This window comes from Sus scrofa, chromosome 5 (assembly GCF_000003025.6).
Source record: "Sus scrofa isolate TJ Tabasco breed Duroc chromosome 5, Sscrofa11.1, whole genome shotgun sequence".
Lineage (NCBI taxonomy): Eukaryota > Metazoa > Chordata > Mammalia > Artiodactyla > Suidae > Sus > Sus scrofa.
In genome coordinates this window covers 594,445-616,329 of record NC_010447.5, presented here as the reverse complement: position 1 = coordinate 616,329, position 21,885 = coordinate 594,445, and the positions used below count along the sequence as shown (strand labels likewise).

Below are 21,885 nucleotides of genomic sequence, written 5' to 3'. Positions count from 1 at the left end.
TGTTTTTTTTGTTTTTTTGTTTTTTTTTTTTGTCTTTCGTCTTTTTAGGGCCGTACCCGCGGCATATGGAGGTTCCCGGGCTAGGAGTCCAATCAGAGCTGAAGTCACCAGCCTATGCCAGAGCCACAGCAATGCCAGATGCAATCCCCGTCTGTGACCTACACCACAGATCCTTAACCCACTGAGCAAGGCCAGGGATCAAACCTGCAACCTCATGGTTCCTAGTTGGACTCACTTCCACTGCCTCACAACAGGAACTCCTAATTGGAGATTTTAACTCTGCTCACTCGGTATCTCAGAGACCAAGTAGCAAAATAATCAGTAAGGATATGATTTGAATAAGTAATTTGATTTAATTGACGTTTTAAATAACACACCACCTAGCAAAGCAGATACACACTGTATTCAAGTTTCCAAGAAACATTTACCAAAACAGATCAGTGCTGGGCCCAGAGCAAGTTCCAGCAAAAGTCATGTTACGCTTTATCCACCGTGGATACCTATGAACAAAAGCGCCTATCCCTCGCCTTTCACAGAACTAAGGTTAATCAACTATGAAAAGCTAAAAGTGCAAGGAAAAACAGAAAGGCGAGCAGAAGAAATCACAGACCATCTGAGTGATCTTGAATAGTCACAGGTTCTTAACCGAGACTCTAAAGGCCCCACCACAGTGGAAGAGACCAGAGCACTGGGCCTCGTCTAAAACTCTCCTTGACCAGTAAAGAGACGAGTCACGCCCGGGAGAAGGGCTGCCTGATGCTTATCTCCAACAGCGGGTGTGGTGACAAGTGTGCAGAAAACGCCGAGGAATCAATTCTTTGTTCTTTTCGGGGCTGCACCTGAGGCATACGAGATTCCCAGGCTAGGGGTCGAATCCGAGCTGAAGCTGCTGGCCTACACCACAGCCACGGCAACACCAGATCCTTAACCCACTGAGCGAGGGCAGGGATCAAACCTGCGTCCTCATGGATACTCGTCAGATTTATTTCCACTGAGCCATGGCGGGAACTCCTAAAGATCAATTTTAAAAACAGAACCAACCTCCTTCTCTGTAATGATCAAAAGGTTTGGATACTCACTTGACCAGAGAAGCTATCCAGATGCCCAGTAAGCATAAGAAACTACACTCAACACCAGTAATCATCAGAGAAACCCCAACTCGGACCACAAAGAGAAAACTGAAACGCGTGCCAATGCGGATTGAGCACTGCCTGCGGTGTGGACAAAGCACACAGGTATCCCTGCTGGCTCGTGAAGCTGTAGAAGCACCTTGAAGATTGCTTAAAACTGGCAGTGGCCCGACGGCCCACCCACATCAGAAGGCGTGGCGAGGGCTCCGTGCTCTGCGGAAAGGATGGGACTCTCCACAGCGGAAAAGAGGGAGCTTCGGCCACCTGCAGGAGATCACGCAACAAACCGCCCAGGTTCCGTGTGGAGCAGGAGTCACAAACGAGAGGGCACAGCTGTGTGATTCCACGACTGTGAAATTCCACACCGACATGGGGAGGGGGATGGGAGGAGGTGTGGCCTCCGGGAATTCTGCCCAGGAAGGTCCTTTGTCTTCCCTGGGCGGTGGCTCCGCAGAGAGCACACACACAAACTCGCATCCACCTGGACAGACACCAGCTCATGACATGCCCCGGGCTGTACTTATACCCAGGAAAAAAGAAAAAAAAGAGGAGCTCCCTGGTGGCACAGAGGTCAAGGACCTGGCGACGTCACTGCTCTGGCGAGGGTCACTGCGGGATCCATCCTCGGCCCAGGAACCTCAGGGTGCCCCACGCACAGCCAGAAAAGGCGGGGGCGGGGGGGCAGATACTTGATCCAAAAGAAGGAAAGAGGAGCAGAAAAACGGAAACAGCCCCGGGCTGGCGTACGGGCTGCAGGCAGACCCTCTGAAGCGAGGGACACGGCTCTCCTGCCTGTTCCCTTGGCTGACGGCGGCCCCGGATCCTCTCTGTCGGCCACTGTGAGAGGTCAGGACCCGCCGCGGGAGCGGGAAAGCCAGGCTCAGCCTTGGGGCCCTGGTCGCGAGGGCCAGGGTGGGCCACGGAGAGTCAGGGGCCTGGGCCCAGCAGCCCCGCTTGTCCCGGCCACCAGCGCCGGCCCTCCCACGGCTGCCCTGGGCTCCAAGAACATGAAGGGGCGTGGAACACGCGTGGGGCCGTGTTGCCCAAAGACACCCCCAGGAGCATCTTCCTCTCATCAGCCACCAGGGACCTGGGCACCCCAACCCCCAGAAGGCACCCCAGCCTCCACACAGGTGATCCACCCCCCGGATAGACACTCAATACTGTGCACCCCACCTCCCGTGCAGGCACCCCACCTCCCAGACAGGTGCCCCAGTACTCAGGCAGGACACACCCGGGAAGGCACCCAGCACCCACACAGGCGCCCCGATGCCCGGAGGCCAGGCTCCACAGACAGCGCCTGTGGTCCACCCGTGCTCCTTTGGTCGCGCGTGCGGCGGGCGTCTTACTGAACGAGCGCGTAGTACTGCCGGGTCAGCTCCTTCCACTCGTCCTCCGTGAGGTCCTTGGTGGCGTCCTCTGGGAGGTCGATGTCCTCGTGCTCCAGCCGCCCCAGGTAGGCCTCGCACACCTTGCAGGCAGCGTCCACGAGCTGCTCCGAGAGGCCCCTGAGCTGTGGTCCCGCAGCCTCAGGAGCTGAAACCCGAGCACAGGCACGTGGGGCGGCTCCCGCTGGGGCGCCGGCCGACGCCACCCCCTGGCTGTGCCTCCAGGCCTCCCGGCGACGGGGACGGCTCTCTGGGCAGCCACCCTGGATGCCACACCTGTGTCTGGGCAGGCCACCGCCCCCCCTTCTGCTCCATGCCCGCCCCCTCCCTCCAGCCAGGCTCCCCCCCACAACCCCCGGGTGGGAACGAAATGGCACTTCTGATGTGCTCGCCACAAAACCTGCACTTCTGAGCACACGCCTGTCCTCAGTGAGCAATGAACAGGTATTTGTGAACAACCCATGAGCCCATGGGAGGCTGGCAGGCGTGTCTGGCATGTCTCGGAGCCCCGCATGTGTGGGCTCCGCGCCTGTGACCTCACACGGCAGCTCCCGCTCCTTCGGGGCCTGGGAGCCCAGGTTGCTGCTGGTCTGGGGAGCACTGAGGGCAGGGAGGCCCCATCCAGGTGAAGGTCCACTCACACACCTGACCCCCGACCCCCGGCGGCAGCCTGCCCCCCACAGAGCCGGCCGGGGTCGGGGGTCAGGCTGGATGTGGAGGACGGGCCGGGCACAGGCGCCGTCACCCGGTTATGGGGTAGGAGCCTGAAGAACAAGGCGCCTGGACGGCGCACGGCTGCGGCACCGCCCGGAGCCAGCCCTGGTGGACCAGCGCCCCCGGGACCACGGACCAGGAGGAAGCCCTCGAGCTCTGCGGTTGCCGCAGAGAGTACAGTGTGCATTTTTGGATGTGCTGAGGTAACATCCACAAAATACAAGAGTAACCACTTTAAAACGAGAGCTGCCCTGGAGGTTGTGGGGCAGCACGTGAGGAGCGTGAAGGTCGCTGCTCCATCCCGACTCGTAAAACCAAACGGGCGGGAAAACCACCAGCGTTCTTGGACCCATCAGGGAACCGGGTCGGGGGCAAACGCGGAGAGGGGCCGGCCAGGTGCAGAGCCCCAGTCCGCCAGAGCAGAGGCCCGCCGCCCGGTGGGCTAAGCAGCTGCGTGGCTGTGCCTGTGGCGGCGGCTCTGGCTGGACCCCTAGCCTGGGAGCCTCTGTATTCGGCAGGTGCGGCCCTCAAAAGAAAACTCCTAGAAGACAGCAGAGGCGAAAACCAAGTGAACCTGGGCAAGGAGGTGACTTTTTAAATACAGCACCAAACTGATGGAAAAACTGTGGTCTGTCCAGACAGCGGAAGGCTCCTCCGTGCCAAGAAGAAATGAGCTACCAAGCCGTGAAAAAGCGTGATGGAGAAAGCTTAAATGCGTGCTCGCAAGTGAAAGGAACCTGTCTGGAAAGTCTGCCCGCTCTATGATTCCAGCTCCAGGACGCTTTGGGAAAGGCACAGCTACGGGGACAGTGACATGACAGCGGGGTGTGGGGAGGATGGAGGAATGGGCCGAGCAGAGGGTTTTTCAGCAGCGAAACTGCTGCGTGTGACACCACAGTGGCGGACACGTCATCACACGTGTGTCCAGACCTACGTGAACCCGAGGTAAACCGTGGGCTCTGGGTAATGGGGACGTGTCATGTGGGTTCATCAGCCGTAACGAGACACCGCTGGGGGTGCGGATCCGGGGGTGGGGGCCGCTGTGAGGTGGGGGCAGGGCTCCATGGGAACCCTGGGCGCCTTCTCCGCAACTTTGCTGTGAACCTAAAACCGCTCTGTTCAAGGGAACAACACCACACTTCTCTGGGGAGTTCCCTCGTGGCACAGCAGAACCAAATCCGACTAGGATCCATGAGGACTCGGGTTCGATCCCTGGCCTCGCTCCATGGGTCAAGGATCCAGTGTTGCCGTGAGCTGTGGTGTAGGTCGCAGACACGGCTTGGATCCTGCGTTGCTGGGGCTGTGGCCGTAGGCCGGCAGCTGCAGCTCCGATTTGACCCCTGGACTGGGAACCTCCATATGTCGCAGGTATGGCCTAAAAATAAAAAAAAAAAAATTGTAAAAAAAGAACTTCTTTGGGTTTGCAGGCCTAAACCCACGGAGGCCCGCGTCTCCCACAGCACACAGGCCGCATTCCCCGCCGTCCTCCTCCAAGGGGTTCTTCTGGAAGGGCTGGCGGTGGGGCAGAGCCACGGCCCATCCTGGACGCCCAGCCCCTGCCCGTCACGGTCCCCGGTGCGGTGCAGCCTCGGCCCCACGCACCTTGCTCTCTGCCGGGCTCCGTGTCACCGGCCTCCTCCCTCCTGCTCCTGGGCTTGCTCCTGCTGTGGTTCTGGCCGCTAACCACCCACTTTAGGATGCTGGAGGCCACCGTGCGCCGGAAGTCATCTGAAAGGACACCCAGGCCTCGCCCCTCTGCCTGTGCTGGGGACGGAGACCGCGGCCGGCACCAGCCATGCTCAGCCCAGGGGACCTGTGCGGGGCCTCCCTTCCGGCCTGACAGCCCTGGGGCCCAGCTGCTCCCCCACTGCCCTGCTCTGCCCACGACCTTCCCCTGCCCCGCGTCCTCCCCGCTCCGAGGATCAGGGGCTCATACACCCTGGGGCCCCCACCCCAGCTGCCTACAGGCCCAGAGGCAGACCCAGGCACCCCCTTTCCTGCCCTCTCCCGCGCCCCCAGGGCCACCGGCCCTGGGTACCCTCCCTGCTCTGTGTCCTCAGCCTTGCACAGAAGGATCCTTCCAGAAGCCCCCTGCGACAGCACCAGGACCCTCCCCACGCAGGAGCCCCTCTGGACCTCCCTGGACGTGCTGGCTTCCACAGCTCTCTAAGTTTGGGTGGCTGGGGGTCAGGAGGCAGCTCGGGGCCCAGACAGGCCCAGAGGCACGCCACTGCCCACCCCAACTGCAGGCCCTCACCCACACCACCTGGGAGGTCTGTAAGACCTTCCAGCACCTTCCACCCCAAACCTGCTCCTTCCTCATCTCAGTTGAGGCCACCCACCTGGCGTCCACCGGCCCAGCAGTTACTGCCGCTCTGGAAACTTCCAGAACCCAAGCTTCCCTCACACCTCCTCCACCCCCTGGGCCTCTCACCTCGCTCCTCCCTCCATCAGAGCAAATGCTCCAGAGACCCCCGGCCCCTCTGCCCCAGCCTGCTGCCCCGCCCCCGCATCTAAGGCCCCTCCCCCCGCCCTGCCCCCTTTCCTACCTGCAGGCCTCACGACCCCTGCCTTTTGCTCCTTTTTGCTCCTGGGAGCCCAGCGTGGGGTCAGGCCACAGGGCAGGGGTGGCGGCAGGGACTCAGTGCTCAGGAAACACGTCACCCCAAACCCCCGGCCCCACCCGCTCTTCTCTGTCCTGTGCCTCCGGGCAGGTCCAACCAGGAAGCCTCCTCTGTCCCCAGCCCAGAGCCCGGCGTCCAGAGCAGGCCCCACGTGCCCGGACACAGGTCTCAGCGCCAACCCCACACCGGCCTCTCCCAGAAACCCCAGGAGACTCGAGCTGCTGACTCTTGGTCCCAGGGCCAAGTCAGCCTGGGATGCGCCCCCACCCCTGCCCTGCAGACGTAACTCATGGAAGTTTCTAGACGGGCTCTCACCACAGGAAACAGAGCTAAGGCCCCAGGTCTTGGGATGGGCCCAGACCGTCCCCCCTCACCCCCTCCCCCATCCCCCCATCCCGTCCCCATCCTGTGGGGAGCTGGGCCTGGGAGGTCCTGCCAGGCGACCTGGGCCAAGGCCCGCGGCTCCGCCCTGCCTCCAGCCACTTACCCAGGAACTCCTGCTTCTCGCTCTCGGTGCAGAGGCCGTAGCAGCGCGGGAAGAAGGAGTCGGGGTTGGCCTGGACGTACCACGGCAGACTCCGCATGTTCACGCACAGCCCGATCTCCGGGGACAGAGGCACGTTAGGCCCCCCCAGGCCATGGCCGGCGGGCTCCTGGGAGGGGTGCCTCCCGGAGGGGCCCCTCCCCGGCCTCCCGGCCCTGCCCCGGTCAGCTGGTCCCAGCAGCTGCCAACGACGTGCGGGCCAGGGCCCGGGGCTCCCCCTGTGGGCAGTGGTGGGCACAGCAGCCCCAAGGAGGGGCGGTCTGAGGGCACGCAGGGTGCAGGCGCCGTGTTCACCTCCTGGGCCCCTGAATGCTTGGGGTTCGGGCCCAGGAGGGTGAGTGAGAGCTCACAGAGCTACAGCATCGGCCCTTCAGGAGACCCGGGTCCAGCTCATCAGCCCGTTTGGAGCAAAGTGCCATGTGCCCAGTAAATACAGAGCCTCTCGGCTGCTGGGCACACTGGCGACTGCTCCACAGGGAGGGACTTTGCAGGGAGCCCAGCCTGACTGGGCCACCGCAGGTACGCCCACCCCCAGGACCGCAGAGGACTGAAGCCTGGGGAGGACACACAGGGCCAGACCCCCCCAGGGATCCCCGGGCAGCCGAGAACCTTGTCCCAACCTCCAGCCATCCTTGGCTGAGGAGGGGAGGGTCTCTCGTTGCCAGGAAAGCCCCTTTACCCAATTTCTCCCGACCTGGGCTGGCCCCACTGAACCTCCGCCTTCAGGGCAGAGGGGGGCAGAAGGGGGCGCAGGCAGTGCCCCCTCAGCCGCAAGTGTCGTGGCAGGTGAGCCTGGCCCGGCCCCTGGGGTCTGGAGCCCTCCAGGGCCCACAGCCAGGGCTGGCTGTGGTGGCAGCCCTCACCTTCCCCGTCCCGAGTGCCCAGACACACCCGGGGACACAGAGCAATGACACGGGGCTTGGGGGCAGTTTGCGGGGCGCACGCGCTCAGTGGCTCTGGACCCTGGTGCCGCGTGGTGGCCCCCGGCCAGGCCAGCAGGAGGCTCCGGTTCTGGAGCCCACGGTGCCCAGTCCACGGGCTCCCCGGTCCCCCGCCCGGCGAGCCCCGCCGTTCACCTTGGTGGTGAAGGACGCCGTCTTGCCGTAGTGATTGAGCGTCTGCTCGCAGCGCAGGCTGTGGTGGTCAACGGCGTCCCTTCGGATGGTCCAGAGGAAGTAGGGCACTTCATTCCTCACCAACCTGGACTGGCACGAACAAGGCTTTGCCCACACCGGCCCCCAGGCTCCCATCTTTGGACAGGGGGACACGCGGGGAGTGAGGGCACGGGCGCTGAGGAGAGAAGCGCTGCGGTTTCTCGCCCGCCACGCTGCGGCCACACGGAAGCCACGGCCACGGAGCGGGGGGACCCCTCGGGTTCCTGCTCAGCAAGCAGGCGTGGGGCTGGGGGCTGCAGGGGCACCCAGTGGGGTGTCCCCACTGGGCTCAGGGACACGGCGCGCAGGATGTGGGCGGACATGAGGCTTTGGGACCTGGACCAGCCCCTTCCCTGGCCCCCAGGCGTGCCCCCCCGGCCCCCCATGCAGGCCTAAGAGCGCGGCCGCAGCAGGACTGGGGGTCCGTGGTGCCTGTGCCTCTGTATTTACACAAATGCATGCGTTCGGTCAAAAATTCTAACCACGCAGAGATACCAGGAAAGGAGACGCTCCCGCCCCATTCCCACCCCCGGAGCCCGGGCAGGACCCCGAGGGGTCCCCTCTGCAGACCACCCACCGGGCCCTCCCAGCCCTGCCCTAACTGTGCCCATGGCTGGCCCCAGGGCTCCGTTCCAGGCCCCACGAGCTTCTGCCGTCGCCTTCCCAGGTAAGTCTCAATAGTGGAGGTGTGTGAGGAAGCGGCTCAGATAAAATCGTCAGAGCCGCACGGGGCCGCTCAGGCGGGTGGTGACAAACGGCTCAAGCCGCCTCCTCCCTGTTGCCACCGCGTCCTCGTCCGCCAACCCCAGCAGCCGGGGGGACCTCGAGGCTGTGCGCGTGGGCCTATCAGGGCCTGCTGCCCTCTCTGATGGCCGTCCTGTCACCGACTGGCAGCTTGTCACCAGTTCTCAAAACCAGCTCTATCAGGTCCCATGCGCTGCAGACACCCCGCCCTCACCGGGCCGCCCTCCTGCTCGCGCTGGGTCCTGGGGAGCAGCTCTTCGCCTCTGCGGGTCAGATGCGCGCGCTCCTCGGGCCGCTCCCCCATTCCACTTTCTCCCCTCCCGATGAGTCGCACTGGGACCCTCCACCACCTGCCAGGGGCCTCAGGGCTGCCTCCCCAGCACAGACTCCCTGTTCCCGCGCCAGCTCTGCAAAGGCGCCCTGGACGGCAGGCCTGCCACCCCGGCTGGCAGCCAGGCTGCGTGAGCTTGGCCCCGTCCCTCTGCCCCCGTGGTGTGTCCACGGTCACCCCCGGGGCTGTTCTGATCCTCGCCCACAGGATTTCTGTGGATGTACAGACGCAGCTCGTCAGCTCACAGGGGCCACACGTGGACACACACACGTGCCTGCCCACGCACGCGCTGCCATAGCCTCAAGGCCGGGCATGACTGTGGCTTTGCCACCCCGGGACGTGGCAGGGGGTCCCGAGGCAGGCAAACTTCAGCAGAGGCCCCGGGGGCCACGGACCTACCATCACAGCATGGATGTCATCTGTTTTCTCCAGAGCCGCTTCTTGGCTTTCTTTGCCTTCAGCTTGTTTGTTTTCTGCAAACACAACACATGGGAGAGGTCAGTGCGTCGCAGCCCGAAGGCCTGACCACAGCCAGGCCCGCAACAGGGCCAGTGGCCCTGCCGCCAGACAGCGCATGTGGCCCTGGGCGAGCTCATCTCCAGACAAGGTCCCCCACAGAGTAGGCACCCTTCTGGTCCCGAAAGAAGAAGGGCAAGCCAGGTTCAGAGCCACGGTACCCGTCTGAGTGTCCATGGTGTGGCCGCCCTGCAGGGCCGAGCCAGAGTCAGGGACCTGGCCGTGGGCAGGGAGGGACCTGGGTCTCGACGACCGTGTGGAAGGGGGGCCAGTGCAGACCCTGGAGCCCAGAGGATGCAGACTCTGGGCTGGGGTGGGGCATGGGGGGGGGTCAGGGAGGAGCAGGTGACCCGGGGCCGGGTGCAATGGGCATGGGAGGGCCGAGCAGTGACCATCAGGGAGCCGGGGCCAGAGGAGCCTTGCAGACACAGGACGAGGCCTGGGCGTGGACGAGATGTGGCCAGTCCCAGGGTCTGAAAGGGCTTGCCAGTGCATGGACGCCTGGGTGAGGCCGAGAGGGGACCTGCCCCAAGGCTGAGGCCCCATCACAGGACCCGCAGGACCACGTGGCACCGACTCTGGGTCTGCGTGACGGGGCACGCACGTCCTACAGAAAACACAATGTGTCTTGGACCCGCCGCCCGTCGCCCCCTCACCGTCATCGTCAACGTTCGGGCCGACCCTGGGCAGCAGGTGCAGCTTCTCCACCCAGCCCTTCCTCCGCAGGGCGGCGCGGACCACCGGGTAGTGCCCGTAGATGGAGAAAATCTTCTTCTCCTCAAACGGCAAGAGCGTGTTTCCAATGAAAGAACCGAAAGCCAGTTAACACCTCCTCCTCTACAAGAATCAGGGCGGGACAGGCTGCACGGCAGCGACACCCGCGTCCTCCCCAGGGCTCCCCGAGGCCCCAGCCCCGCTTGTGGCAGGTCCATCTGGGAGGCGGGACGAGGGCGCGTGTGCGCCGCAGCTGTCTTCTCTCCGCAGAGATGACTGTCCCTCTCGCTTGGGGCAGGAGGGGACCCAGGGGGGCGGGGGAGACGGAGCCGGGGCAGAGGAAGCAGGGACTCTGCCCATCGCTGTGGGAACGAGCTCTGCCCCCCGGGGACAGGTGGGACGAGGGCAGCTGGTGTCCCCTCCCTTCCCAGTGAGGGGCCGGGGCAGGAGCGCAGAGTCATGCTGGAGCCCGGGGGCCCATGCTGCTGAGGACGCAGCCTGGACACATTTGCTGGGTGGGTGGCCGCTGCCATGCAGGGTCAGGGAACAGGTGCGTGGTCAGCAGTGAGCCTAGAGCCTCGTGAGTTGGTGCGAGCAGGAGCGGAGGTCAGGGCAGGGGGGAGGGGTGGCTCAGCCTCACTGGGTCCCTAATTAGACACTGAATTTAAGGGACAGAGTATCCTGAGTGGGCCTGACCCAATCAGGGGCGCCCCTTAAAAGAGGGCAGGATTCTCTAAAGAGAGATTGAAAATGCAGAAATGGTCTCCACTGCTGGCTTTGAAGAAGCTGCCACAAGAAAATTAACTGCCCAAGTGGAGAGAGCTTGGAGGTGGGTCCTACCCCGTCGAGCCTCCAGATGGGACCCCTCTGGGATCATGCTTCATGTCAACCCCGCGATGCTGAGCAGAGGACCCAGTCTGGACCCCTGACCCACGGGAACAGTGAGATAACAAACGGTGTGTTAGCAGCTAACAAATCACTCTTAGTTAGCTACCAGTGATTTGTTACGCAGCACCGGCAGTGAACGCGGGTCCCAGAGGACCAGGTACACACACCAAGAACGTGTGAGCTTGGAGGTCCTGTGGTGGTGCAGTGGAAACAAATCTGACCAGAATCCATGAGGATGAGGGTTCGATCCCTGACCTTGCTCAGTGGGTTAAGGATCTGGTGCTGCCGTGAGCTGCGGCTGCGGTGGCAACTGCAGCTCCGATTGGACCCCTAGCCTGGGAACTTCCACATGCCGAGGCTGTGGCCCTAAAAAGCAACAACAACAACAACAACAACAAGAACGTGTGAGCGTGTGGCTAGTCACCAAGGGTGCAAGTCCAGCACTCACACAAAAGACCTCTGAGCCTCCAACTCAGAACATGGGTCCTGAGCCTGCCCTGACTCCCCGCCGGGCCGTGCACCTCAACAGAGGCATGTGGACGGGCTTGTCCAGGGCAGGGGCCCCTGCGAGGAGGGGCAGGTGGGGCATGTGCCAACTGCAAGGAGTCAGCTCCTGAAGCTCCAGCAAGACCTCCCAGCCACCCCCGAGCCTCTGCCTAACTGGACTCAAATGGAACAACCTCAAGAGACTTCATTAACTTCAATACATCAGCAGAGTACAACCCATAAGGGAACCACAAAAGGACAAAAAAGAGCACAAGACGTCTCACCTGAGGGAGAGAATGGAGTTTAAAAAGGAACCGGCCCACAAGGAAGCCTGGAAGGAGAGGAAAACTGAGCACACAGGACAAACTAAGTGAAGGAAACGGGACGGGACGATGTCAGGAGTTTAGTCACAGACACACACACTAAATGCTCCAGTTAACAGATAAAGGGTGCCAGGCTCTGGCTTTTTTATCTAAAGCTATGTTGTTTACAGGAGAAGCTCAAAACCTCGAGCCTCCAGATAGGGCAGAAATAAAAGGCTCTAAATATGAGACAGAATGGCCTCTGAGACAAATAAACCTCGCTGAAGCCAAGAATATCATCCCATAAGTTACAGAAAACATTCAATTCACCAGACAGACACATTTGCACGCGCCCTTTAAGAGCTCTGTGAATTACATAAAGCAAAAATTAGCAGAAACACGAAGTAGACAAATCCACAGTAACAACAGGATACTTACCATGCTTCTCTCAGTAAACTGAAAAACACAGAGACAAAAACTTCAGTAAGGCTAGATTTGCACAACTCCAATGGCAAACTCGGCCCTGGTGGCCAGGAATACAGCACTCAGCATCGACCTTTCTACACGCTACGAAACGCCAGACATAGAGCAGGTCGGAACCCCTTTCAGCGGAGTAGCCCGGTGCCACTTCCACTCTCACCCACAGGCAGTAAGACTGGAAATCAGCAACAAAACCACCAGGAACAAACCCGCCATCCGGAAAGCAAGAGCTATCCTCTCCGTCATCCGTGACCAATGAAAAGTACTAACACGAATTTTAAAATACCCTGCACCGAATCGCACCAAAAATACTGTGAAATGAAATCTTGCGAAAGGCAGGTAAAGCAGTACTTAGAGGGACACTGATCGCCCTGATGTCATCTGTTTTAAGGCCTCAGAGAAAACCTGAAAATTAGGTTCGATTGCTAGGAAATCCTAGGAGGGACAGTGATAGGAAGCACAGAAAGCTCATCAGAGGTTGCCAGGACCTGGGGATAACTAGGGCAGGAGGCAGCTTCCGAGGAGGGCACCGTGCCCTCTCGTCGCCACGGGGGTCGATGCTGACGCCACGGCACCTGTGCTGAGCTTCTCTCTGCAGATGCCTCCAGCCCGGCACAGCCTGAGCTCTGCGCTTACGACTGGGCACGCGCATGTGTGTGCGTGTGTATGCGTGTGCGTGTGCTGTGCTTCGGAAGAAACACAAGAGGATGAGTGCGTTTCCACGTGTTGGCGCGTTGGGCTTCTCGGTGCTGTCCCACCGCTCTGGCCTGACAATGTGACCGCATGACGAGGACAGAGAATCATGTTCTCAGGGTGGTGGCTGTGGAGCCGCTGCCCCCCGAGGAAGGTCTGCACCCCCGGATGCTCCCCTTTGGTGAAAGCAAGGCCTCGCCCAGGGAAGAGGGAGGTGTGCCCACTGCCCTGCACGAGCCCAGGGGCGTGCCTGCCGGGCGCCTCTCCTGCCCACGACCCCCTGGCTCCACATGGGGCAGGGGCGGCGGGTGTGGGGGGAGCTCAGAGGCGCCCGCTCGCTCTCCAAACGCCACGATGAACGGCTGTTTCTAGGGAGCACTCACCTTGACTGCCTTGTCCGTCAACTGTCTTGCTAGTTTGTATCTGTCTAATTTGGGGGAAGAAATCAAGTCTTGGGCGAGCCCTCGCTTTAATTCTGCAAAAGAGAAACAGACCTCGAGGCGCGGCAAGAACGACCGAGGGACAAGCGACCTCGAGGCCCCCCCAGCGCCCAGCCTCCCATCACCACCAGCCACCCGCTCGGCCTCTGCCTGGGCCAGCCCTCCCGCCCCCGGCCCTCTCGGCTCCCCTCTCGAACCCCGGCCGCCACGCTCCACCAACACACGGCGAGCCTCCCAGCAGCCACGTTAAAAGCGGAAATCAAAACACTCCTTGCTGCAGCCCGCACCTCCCGCCTCCATTTCTTGGTCCCCCCCACCCCCCGGCTCTGGCGCAGACACCGCTCTGGTCAAGGTCACACATGCACAGGCCCGTCCCACGTCCCGCCCCAGGCTAGCCTGTGGTGCTACCAGACACGGGGCTGGCCAGCCCTCCTCCCTGAGCGCCCCCGCACTCCACTGCTGCTGCCTCGGGCTCCCCTCGCCCCAAGGTGTGCAGGGGCCGGGCCCGGACCGCAAGCCTCTGTGCTTCACCCGCACGGCCACCCCCTGCCCTCTGATCCTGCTGGTGCACAGCCCGCCCAGACCATCCTCCCTGCCAGTGCTCCCACACCCACGGCCCCTGGATGTCCAAGGAGCACCCCAGGCGTGACGGGCAGGCAGTGGACCCCGTCTTCCCACAGCTCCCTCCATGCCTGGACCCCAGAGGCCCAGGGCCACAAGTAGGGATGGAGCCGCGGCAGCAGCATGTCCACACAGAGAGCGAGCCCGAGCCCCACCTAGGGACGCACAGGTAGCCAGTGTGACAGTGCTTCCAGCAGAACGGGGCTCTCGCAGCACCTGAGAGCCCCCCAAAAGCACTCATCATCAAAGCTAAAATGGGCAAAGCGGACCTTACCCAACTTGAGATGCTCCGCCCTGCTAAGAAAACGCAAGGGCAAAGCTCAGACTGTGGATAAAGTACATGCAGCACAAGCACCTGACAAAGCAGAGACACTGAGGAGGGAGGCTGCTGGTGGGAGTCCTGGACGAGGTGACAGTGCCAAGCAGAGCAGAGGGAGGGGCGCAGGGCTGGCAGGACAAGCAGGAGGACAAAGGGACGCCACGGCCACCCAGCGACGGGCACTGCCCCCAGGAACGGACGGAACAGCCGACCAAGGTCAGGGGTGGGGGACAAGGATTTGAACGCAAGTGTCCCCTTCCTCAGAGCCCAGAGAGCAGCTCGCACAGCCTCCCTGGAGCGCGTTCCAGGACCCGGGGAAGGGGTTACCAACACGGACCCCAGAGGAGTTCCTAACCAGTTCCACAGGCCAGGTCCCTGATGACCGAGCCTGAGGTCAGCGAGTTTAACTCAGGCAGCAAAGCGACGAACACACTGAAAGCTGTGCTCCAAACATCCCGCCTCAGAGGAGAGAGCAGCGTAAAAAGTACCGCGTGTTTCTCAGCTAAATCACAGTTAACATACCAAGTATTGAATCTCGTCGCCAGTTCCGTTTATAAAGAGGTTTGTACCTATAGATGCAAATATTAGAAAATTATAGGGAGTTCCCTGTGACTCAGTGGGTTAAGAGCCCAGCTAGTATCCATGAGGATGCAGGTTCGATCCCTGGCCCTGCTCAGTGGGTTCTAGATCTGGCGTTGCCACGAGCTGTGGTGTAGGTCAAAGATGTGACTCGGATCCTGCGTGGCTGTGGCTGCGGTGGAGGCCGGCGGCTGCAGCTCTGATTGGACCCCTAACCTGGGAACCTCCATATGCCCTAAAAAAAAGAAAAAAGAAAAAAAAGAAAAAGAAAAAGCTAAATAAATAAATAACCCTTCCCATAAGGAAAAGCCCAGGGCTGCTGGTCTCAGGGCTGAAAGTCAGTGAACATTCCATCCAGGACCGCTCAGGCCAAGAGAACAGAAGGCCCGCCCAGCCCAGCACCTTGCAAACAGCTCACACCGACTCACACGCACAGAGGATAACACCAGGCGTGCAAGAGTCCACGGCTGGATCCAAAAGCCGAGGTTTGTAAAGTCCACCACTTTAAGAGAATAGAGAAAAATCATAAACCCCAGCTCAACAGTTGCAGAAATTGAGAAATGAACATTAACTTCCATTCTTGCTGAAACGAGGCCACACACAGACAGCCTGGCAAGGACCCTCGCTAACACCCAGCTTGTGGTTTCTAAACCCCCGGTGCCCCCACCGCAGAGGACAGAGCTCCCGGGACAACGGGGGTTCCTTGCCCAGGAGATCTCCGGGCGTCTGGGGCTCGGACAGGCTGGGAGGAGGGGCAGCACGACGATGCAGAAGCGGCTCGAAGGGGCCCAGGGGGCCAAGTGCAGGCCCCTGGATCGTCACGAAGGGGGTGACATCTGACCTAAACAGCCCAGAGGTCCAGACAGATTCTCAAAAGTGAAGAGATGCCCCCATCCCATCACTGAGGCCACCGGGAGCCTGGCATGCCAGCCCCTTTCCTGGAAACCCATGACTAAGGGGCAGAAAGCAGCACCCAAGCAGACCTCCTAGAAGGATCTGAACCTCCCAGAGGCCAAGGGGGCCTGCAGGGTGGGGAAGAGCTTCTCACAAGTAGAGCTGATCGGCTGCTCATGTGCAAAGTGGCCCGTCCAAGCAGTGCCACGCAGGCAGCTGAACTGCCAGCGGGGAGGCTGGGCGCGGTGGAAGCCGGGGTGGCCACGCCAGGGCCCCCTGTGGGGTCGGCTGCTGCCGCTTCAAAACCACATGGAAGCTCCCCTCCGCTGCTGCCCGCACTTGTTTTTCACGACCCCATGGCACTGATCAGAAGCTCTCTCCCCTCCTGCACCCTGACCCCATCTCAGAGGGATTCTCCAAGGGAGCCCCCCACCCGCACCCAGGGGCTCAGACAGTCACCAGGTGCAAAGTGCCACCCTCGGAGTGGTCATAGGAAACACGACTCCACAGGAGGGACACTGACGATGGGACAGCCAGACACCAAGGGCAAATTCAGGGGCAAGGCACCCCTTCTGATGAGTCAGCAAAACACCGAGCCCCAGCCCCACGAAGCCTCTGGATCTCGCCTCCACATCAGAGGTATCTACAGGGCCCAGAGGAACAGGATAAACACCACCTCGCCACGAGTCAGACAACCCCAAAGGCAGGACCGTCTACAGAACAAGGGGCTGCCTCATCAACAGGCCCACATCTTGCAAACACAAGGCAAGAGGCTTGGTCACTCCAGATAAAAAGACAGGTGAGGTCCCCGGTGGCTCGGTGGGTTAAAGATCCAGTGTTGTCACTGCAGTGTCTTGGGTCGCTGCTGTGGTACAGGTTCAATCCCCGGCCTGGGAACTTCCACATGGGTGCAGCAAAAAAAAAAAAAAGATAAGAAAAAAAAACAGCCTAATGGAACATATGGCCCTTGACCGGCTTCTGACTTGAACAAACTTTAAGGTTATTTGGGGAGTTACTGGGGAAATATGAATACATGTGGGGATTTACTAAGGAATTATTAATTTTATTGAGTGTGTAAAAAAGGTTTGGTTACACAAAAATGTCATTTTTAAAGATATATAGTAAATATTTAGATGCAATTAATATTTATTTAGAAACCATAAATGAAATAAATTTCTATTTATTATTAACGAATTTTTAATAAGGAGTTCCCGTCACGGCTCCCAACTATGGGAACACAACTTGTATCCATGAGGACGAGGGTTCGATCCCTGGCCTCGCTCAGCAGGTTAAGAATCCAGCATTGCCATGAGCTGTTGCGTAGGTCACAGACAAGGCTTGGCTCTGGCGTTGGTGTGGCTGGCGGCTACAGCTCTGATTTAACCCCTAGCCCAGGAACTTCCATAAGCTGTAGGTGTGGCCTAAAAAAAAAAAAAAAAAGACAAAATTTTAATAAAATCATTATTAAAGACATGTGAGATATTTCATAAAATTCCAAATGTGTATGTACTTAATGTTACAGCTCCGAATATACAAAAACACAAGTTGACAGAACTAAAGAAAAAACACAGGAAAGTCAAATCCATACTGAAATACTCAAATAAACCACGTGTATCGGTAAATGAAAAGCATTAACAAAGAATCCCGGGCCAGGGAGCAAACCCATGCCACGGCAGTGACAACATCCAATCCTTAACCCACTGAGCCACCACGGACCTCCTAGGACAATTTTTTAAATTGATAAACCTCCAAATAGACTGACCATGATGCTATGACACTGGAAACCAATTACAGGAAAAAAACCGCAAAAGACAGAAACCCACGGAGGCTAAACAGCATGCGCCCAAACAACCAAGGGAATCCCGGAAGAAATCAAAAAGGAAGTTTAAAAATACGTAGAGACAAATGAAAACAAAAACACAACAATTCAAAAACTAGGAGATACAGCAAAAGCAGTTCTAAGAGAGAAGTTTACAGCAATACAAGTTTACCTCAGGAAACAAGAAAAATCTCAAATAAACAACCTAACCTTACACCAAAGCAACCAGAGAAAGAGGAAGAAACAACCCAAAGTTAGTAGAAGGAAAGAAATTATAAAGGTCAGAGCAGCAATAAATGACACAGAGACAAGGAAAAAACACAGAAAAGATCAAGGAAACGAAGAGTTGGTTCTTTAGAAAGATAAATAGCCAGACTCATTAAGAAAGAAAGGGAGAGGGCTCAAATCCATAAAATTAGAAATAATACAGAAGTTACAATGGACGTCACAGAGACACAAAGGCTCCGGAGAGACTACTGTAAGCAACTACATACTAGTAAGTTGGACGACCTAGAAGAAATGGACAGATTCTTAGAAAGGCACACTCTTCCAAGACGGAACCAGGAAGAAACAAAAAAGATGAAGAGACCAATCACAAGTACTGAAATTGCAGACGTTATGGAAAAACTCCCAACAAACCAAAGTCCAGGACCAGATGGCTTCACAGGCAAATTCTCTCCAACATTTAGAGAGAGCTAACACCTGTCCTGAAGCTATTCCAAAATAGTACAGAGGAAGGAACACTCCCCAAGTCATTCTATGATGCCGCCATCACCCTGATACCAAAACCAAGGATGTCACAAAAAAAGAAAATTGCAGGCCAATATCTCTGATGAACGTAGGTGCAAAAATCCTTAACGAAATACTAACGAACCAACTTCGACAATACATTAAAAGGATCAGACACCATGATCAACTGGGATTTATCCCAGAGAAGCAAGGATTTTTCAATATCTGCAGCTCAATCAATGTGATGCACCACATTAACAAACTGAATAATAAAAAGCATAATCATCGCACTCATGCAGAAAAGGTTTGCAAAACGCAACACCCATTTATGATAAAAACGCTCTAGAAAGTGGTCATAGCGGGAACCTGCCTCCACGTAATTAAGGCCACACATGACAAACCCACAGCCACCATCATTCTCAGTGGTGGAAAGCTGCAAACATCACCTCTAAGATCAAAAGCAAGACAAGGATGCCCATTCTCATCAGCTTCATTCAACAGCTGGAAGGCTTAGCCACAACTGGCCTTTCTTCGTTTCAAGGAGGAAAACGAAGTAGAAGGAAGCCAAATTGGAAAAGAAGAAGTAAAACTATTTGCAGATGACATGATATTATACAGAGAAAATCCTAAAGATGCCACCAGGAAACTACTAGAGCTCATCAATGAATTTGATAAAGTTGTATGATATGAAATTAATACACAGAGATCTGTTGCATTTCTATACATTAACAATGAAATATCAGAAAGAGAAATCAGAGTTCCCGTTGTGGTGCAGTGGTTAACGAATCCGACTAGGAACCATGAGGTTGCAGGTTCAGTCCCTGCCCTTGCTCAATGGGTTAACGATCCGGCGTTGCCATGAGCTGTGGTGTAGGTTGCAGATGCGGCTCGGATCCTGCGTTGCTGTGGCTCTGGCGTAGGCTGGTGGCTACAGCTCCGATTCAACCCCTAGCCTGGGAACCTCCATATGCCACGGAAGCGGCCCAAAGAAATAGCAAAAAGACAAAAAAAAAAAAAAAGAGAGAAATTAAGGAAACAATCCCCTTTATGATCACATCAAAAAGAATAAAATACCTAGGAATAAACCTACTGAAAGAGACAAAAGACCTGTACTCTGAAAACTGTAAGATAACCAATGAAAGAAATTGAAACAAATAGATGAAAAGACATACTGTGTTCATGAATTGGAGAAATCAATATTGTTAAAATGACCGAGGCAATCTATAGATTTAATGCAACCCCTATCAAAACACCAATGGTATTTTTCACATAACTAGAACAAATAATTTTTAAAATTTTATAGAAACACAAAAGACCCTGAAGAGCCAAAACAATCTTGCGAAAGAAGAATGGTGTTGGAGGAATCACGTTCCCTGACTTCAAACTATAGTGCAAAGCTACTGTAATCAAAACAGTATGGCATTGGCACAAAAACAAACACGTAACTCAATGGCACAGGATAGAAAGCCCGGAAATAAACTCACACACTTATGGTCAATTAATCTACAAGGCAAGGATATGTCAGTGGAGAAAAAACAGTCTCTTCAATAAGTGGTGCTGAGAAAATTGGACAACTACATGTAAAAAAATGAAATCGGGAGCCTAATGGTTAAGAATCTGGCATTGTCACTGCTGTAGCTTGGCTTCAATCCCTGACCTGGGGAAAAAAGAATGAAATTAAAACATTCTACAGTATCATACACAAAAATTAAGTTAAAATAGATTAAAGATCTACACGTAACACTGGATACACTAAAACACCTAAGGAAAAACTTGGGCAGAACACTCTTTGACATAAATTGCAGCAATATTTTTTTTGGATCCATCTCCTAGAGTAATGGAAATAAAAGCAAAAACAAACAGATGGGGCCTAATTAAACTTAAAAGCTTTTGCAGCGAAGAGAACCATAAACAAAATGAAAAGACAGCTTATGGAATGGAAGGAAATATTTGCAAGTGATGTGACCGACAGGAGTTTAATTTCCAAAACATACAAACAGCTCACACAGCCCAATAGCAAGAAAAGCCAACCAACCAACCCAATCAAAAAATGAGCAGAAGACCTAAACAGACATTTCTCCAAAGAAGACATACAGACAGCCAACAGGCACATGAAAACATGCTCAACATCGTCAGTTACTAGAGAAACGAAAATCAAAATTACAACGAGGTATCACCTCACACCAGTCAGAATAACCATCATCAAAAAGTCTACACATAGGCGTTCCCATTGTGGCGTGTGGGAAACGAATCCGACTAGGAACCATGAGGTTGCGGGTTCGATCCCGGGCCTCCTCCCCCAGTGGGTTAAGGATCTGGCGTTGATGTGGCTGTGGCATAGGGTGGCAGCTGCAGCTCCGACTGGACCCCTAGCCTGGGAACCTCCATGTGCCGCAAATGCAGCCCTAAGAAGACCAAAAATGGTAGTAATTAGTCATTTAAAAACTCTTAGTAAATCAGGAATAAAAGGGACCTTCCTTTGAAAGTTAGAGTAACTTCCTACTTCATGGTGAACACTCAGCACTTTTCTCCTGAGGTTGGAAACAAAAAAAAAGATGCCCATATCTACTCAACACTGTACTCAAGACGCTAGCCCATATAATAACACAAGATAAGGAAACAAGAGGTATAAAGCTTGAAAAGACCTGTGGGTGATTACGGTGCATGCAACAGCGCTCTTAGAATCAGTACGTGTGTTTAGCAAGGTCACCAACCACCAAGCCAGGAAACTGAACTCAAACGGTTTTCTATACACTAGAGTCAATTAGAAAATGAAACTCAAAAAATGCCGTCTACAGCGTCCTTAAGCATAGACTCTCTTGGAGTGACTCTAAGAAAAGGAGTCTTGCACACCCCTGACTGCAAGTGGGAAACCTTGCTGACAAGAATGAGGAAGCTAACGTTCTTGGTCAGGAGACTGGACATGAAGATGTTAATTCTCACCCAAGTTGATCGATACATTCAATGGAACTACAATTAAAATCCTAGCAGGTGTGTGTGAATGTGTGTGTGTGTGTGTGTGTGTGAATGTGTGTGTGTGTGTGTGTGTGTGTGTTGGGAGGGGACGTTAAATTAACACTTTGATTCTAAAAATACAAAAGTCCAGGAAAAGCCGAACGCATCTTGAACAGACTCAGAGACGTACCCCCGCATAGGAAGACCTATTACACGGCCACCGGAATTAAGCCACGCATTTCCGAACACGCCAGGCAGACAGACAGACCCACAGGTGGGGGAAGCCAGGGCGGCGGCGGCGGCGGCGCAGACGGTACTGACGGGATTGTCCTCTCTGCTCTCCTTCCGACGACGACGGCGCGGACGGGAGCCGCTTCCTCTCGCCGGGCTCCATCCCGGCGTCGGCGTCGGGCGCCGGGCCTTTGCTTCCTCCGGCTGCGCGGGCCCCTGCGAGGCGGGTGGCAGTGCCGGGTGGAGGCGGGGAGCTCAGAGGGCCGGGGGCAGGGCCGGGGGTCCGGGGCGGAGGCGGGGCGGGCCTGCGGGGAGGCCAGGGGTTCGGGAGCCAGGCTGGCTCTGGCTCCGCGGGGGCGTCCAGAGTCCCGGGGCGGGGGCCGGGCGCAGGGTTCTGAGCGGAGGAGGCCCCGGGCTCACCCGCGCCCGGCCGCGTGTCCCCGCCCCGGGTCGCACCGTCGCGCGTCCTGCGGTTGCCCGGGGCGACGGGCCCGGGCCGCTCGGCAGCGCATTGTGCAGCCCGGCGGCGCGGGCGGCGGGGCCCGGGGGGCGCGGCGCGGCGCCCGGCGCGGCGCCCGGCGCGGGGCGTG

General features: G+C 57.1%; 1 protein-coding gene across 3 annotated transcripts in view; it reads right to left on the bottom strand.

Moving 5' to 3' along the window:
- TTLL8 (tubulin tyrosine ligase like 8) overlaps positions 1–21,716 on the bottom strand; it is a 51,092-nt gene extending 29,376 nt beyond the window's left edge. The window contains exons 1-9 of one of the 3 annotated variants that reach the window (XM_021091344.1): positions 21,386–21,716; positions 13,092–13,183; positions 11,974–11,991; positions 9,802–9,922; positions 9,029–9,102; positions 7,477–7,605; positions 6,344–6,458; positions 4,835–4,996; positions 2,480–2,666 (exon numbers count right to left, since the gene is read on the bottom strand). In XM_021091344.1, coding sequence (XP_020947003.1) covers positions 2,480–2,666; positions 4,835–4,996; positions 6,344–6,458; positions 7,477–7,605; positions 9,029–9,102; positions 9,802–9,922; positions 11,974–11,991; positions 13,092–13,183; positions 21,386–21,458 — 971 coding nt within the window. In that variant the 5' untranslated portion in view covers positions 21,459–21,716. Of the gene's footprint in view, positions 1–2,479; positions 2,667–4,834; positions 4,997–6,343; positions 6,951–7,476; positions 7,606–9,028; positions 9,103–9,801; positions 9,923–11,517; positions 11,565–11,973; positions 11,992–13,091; positions 13,298–21,385 lie in introns of those variants that run through there. The other 2 variants (XM_021091345.1, XM_021091346.1) reach the window with 2 other exon arrangements.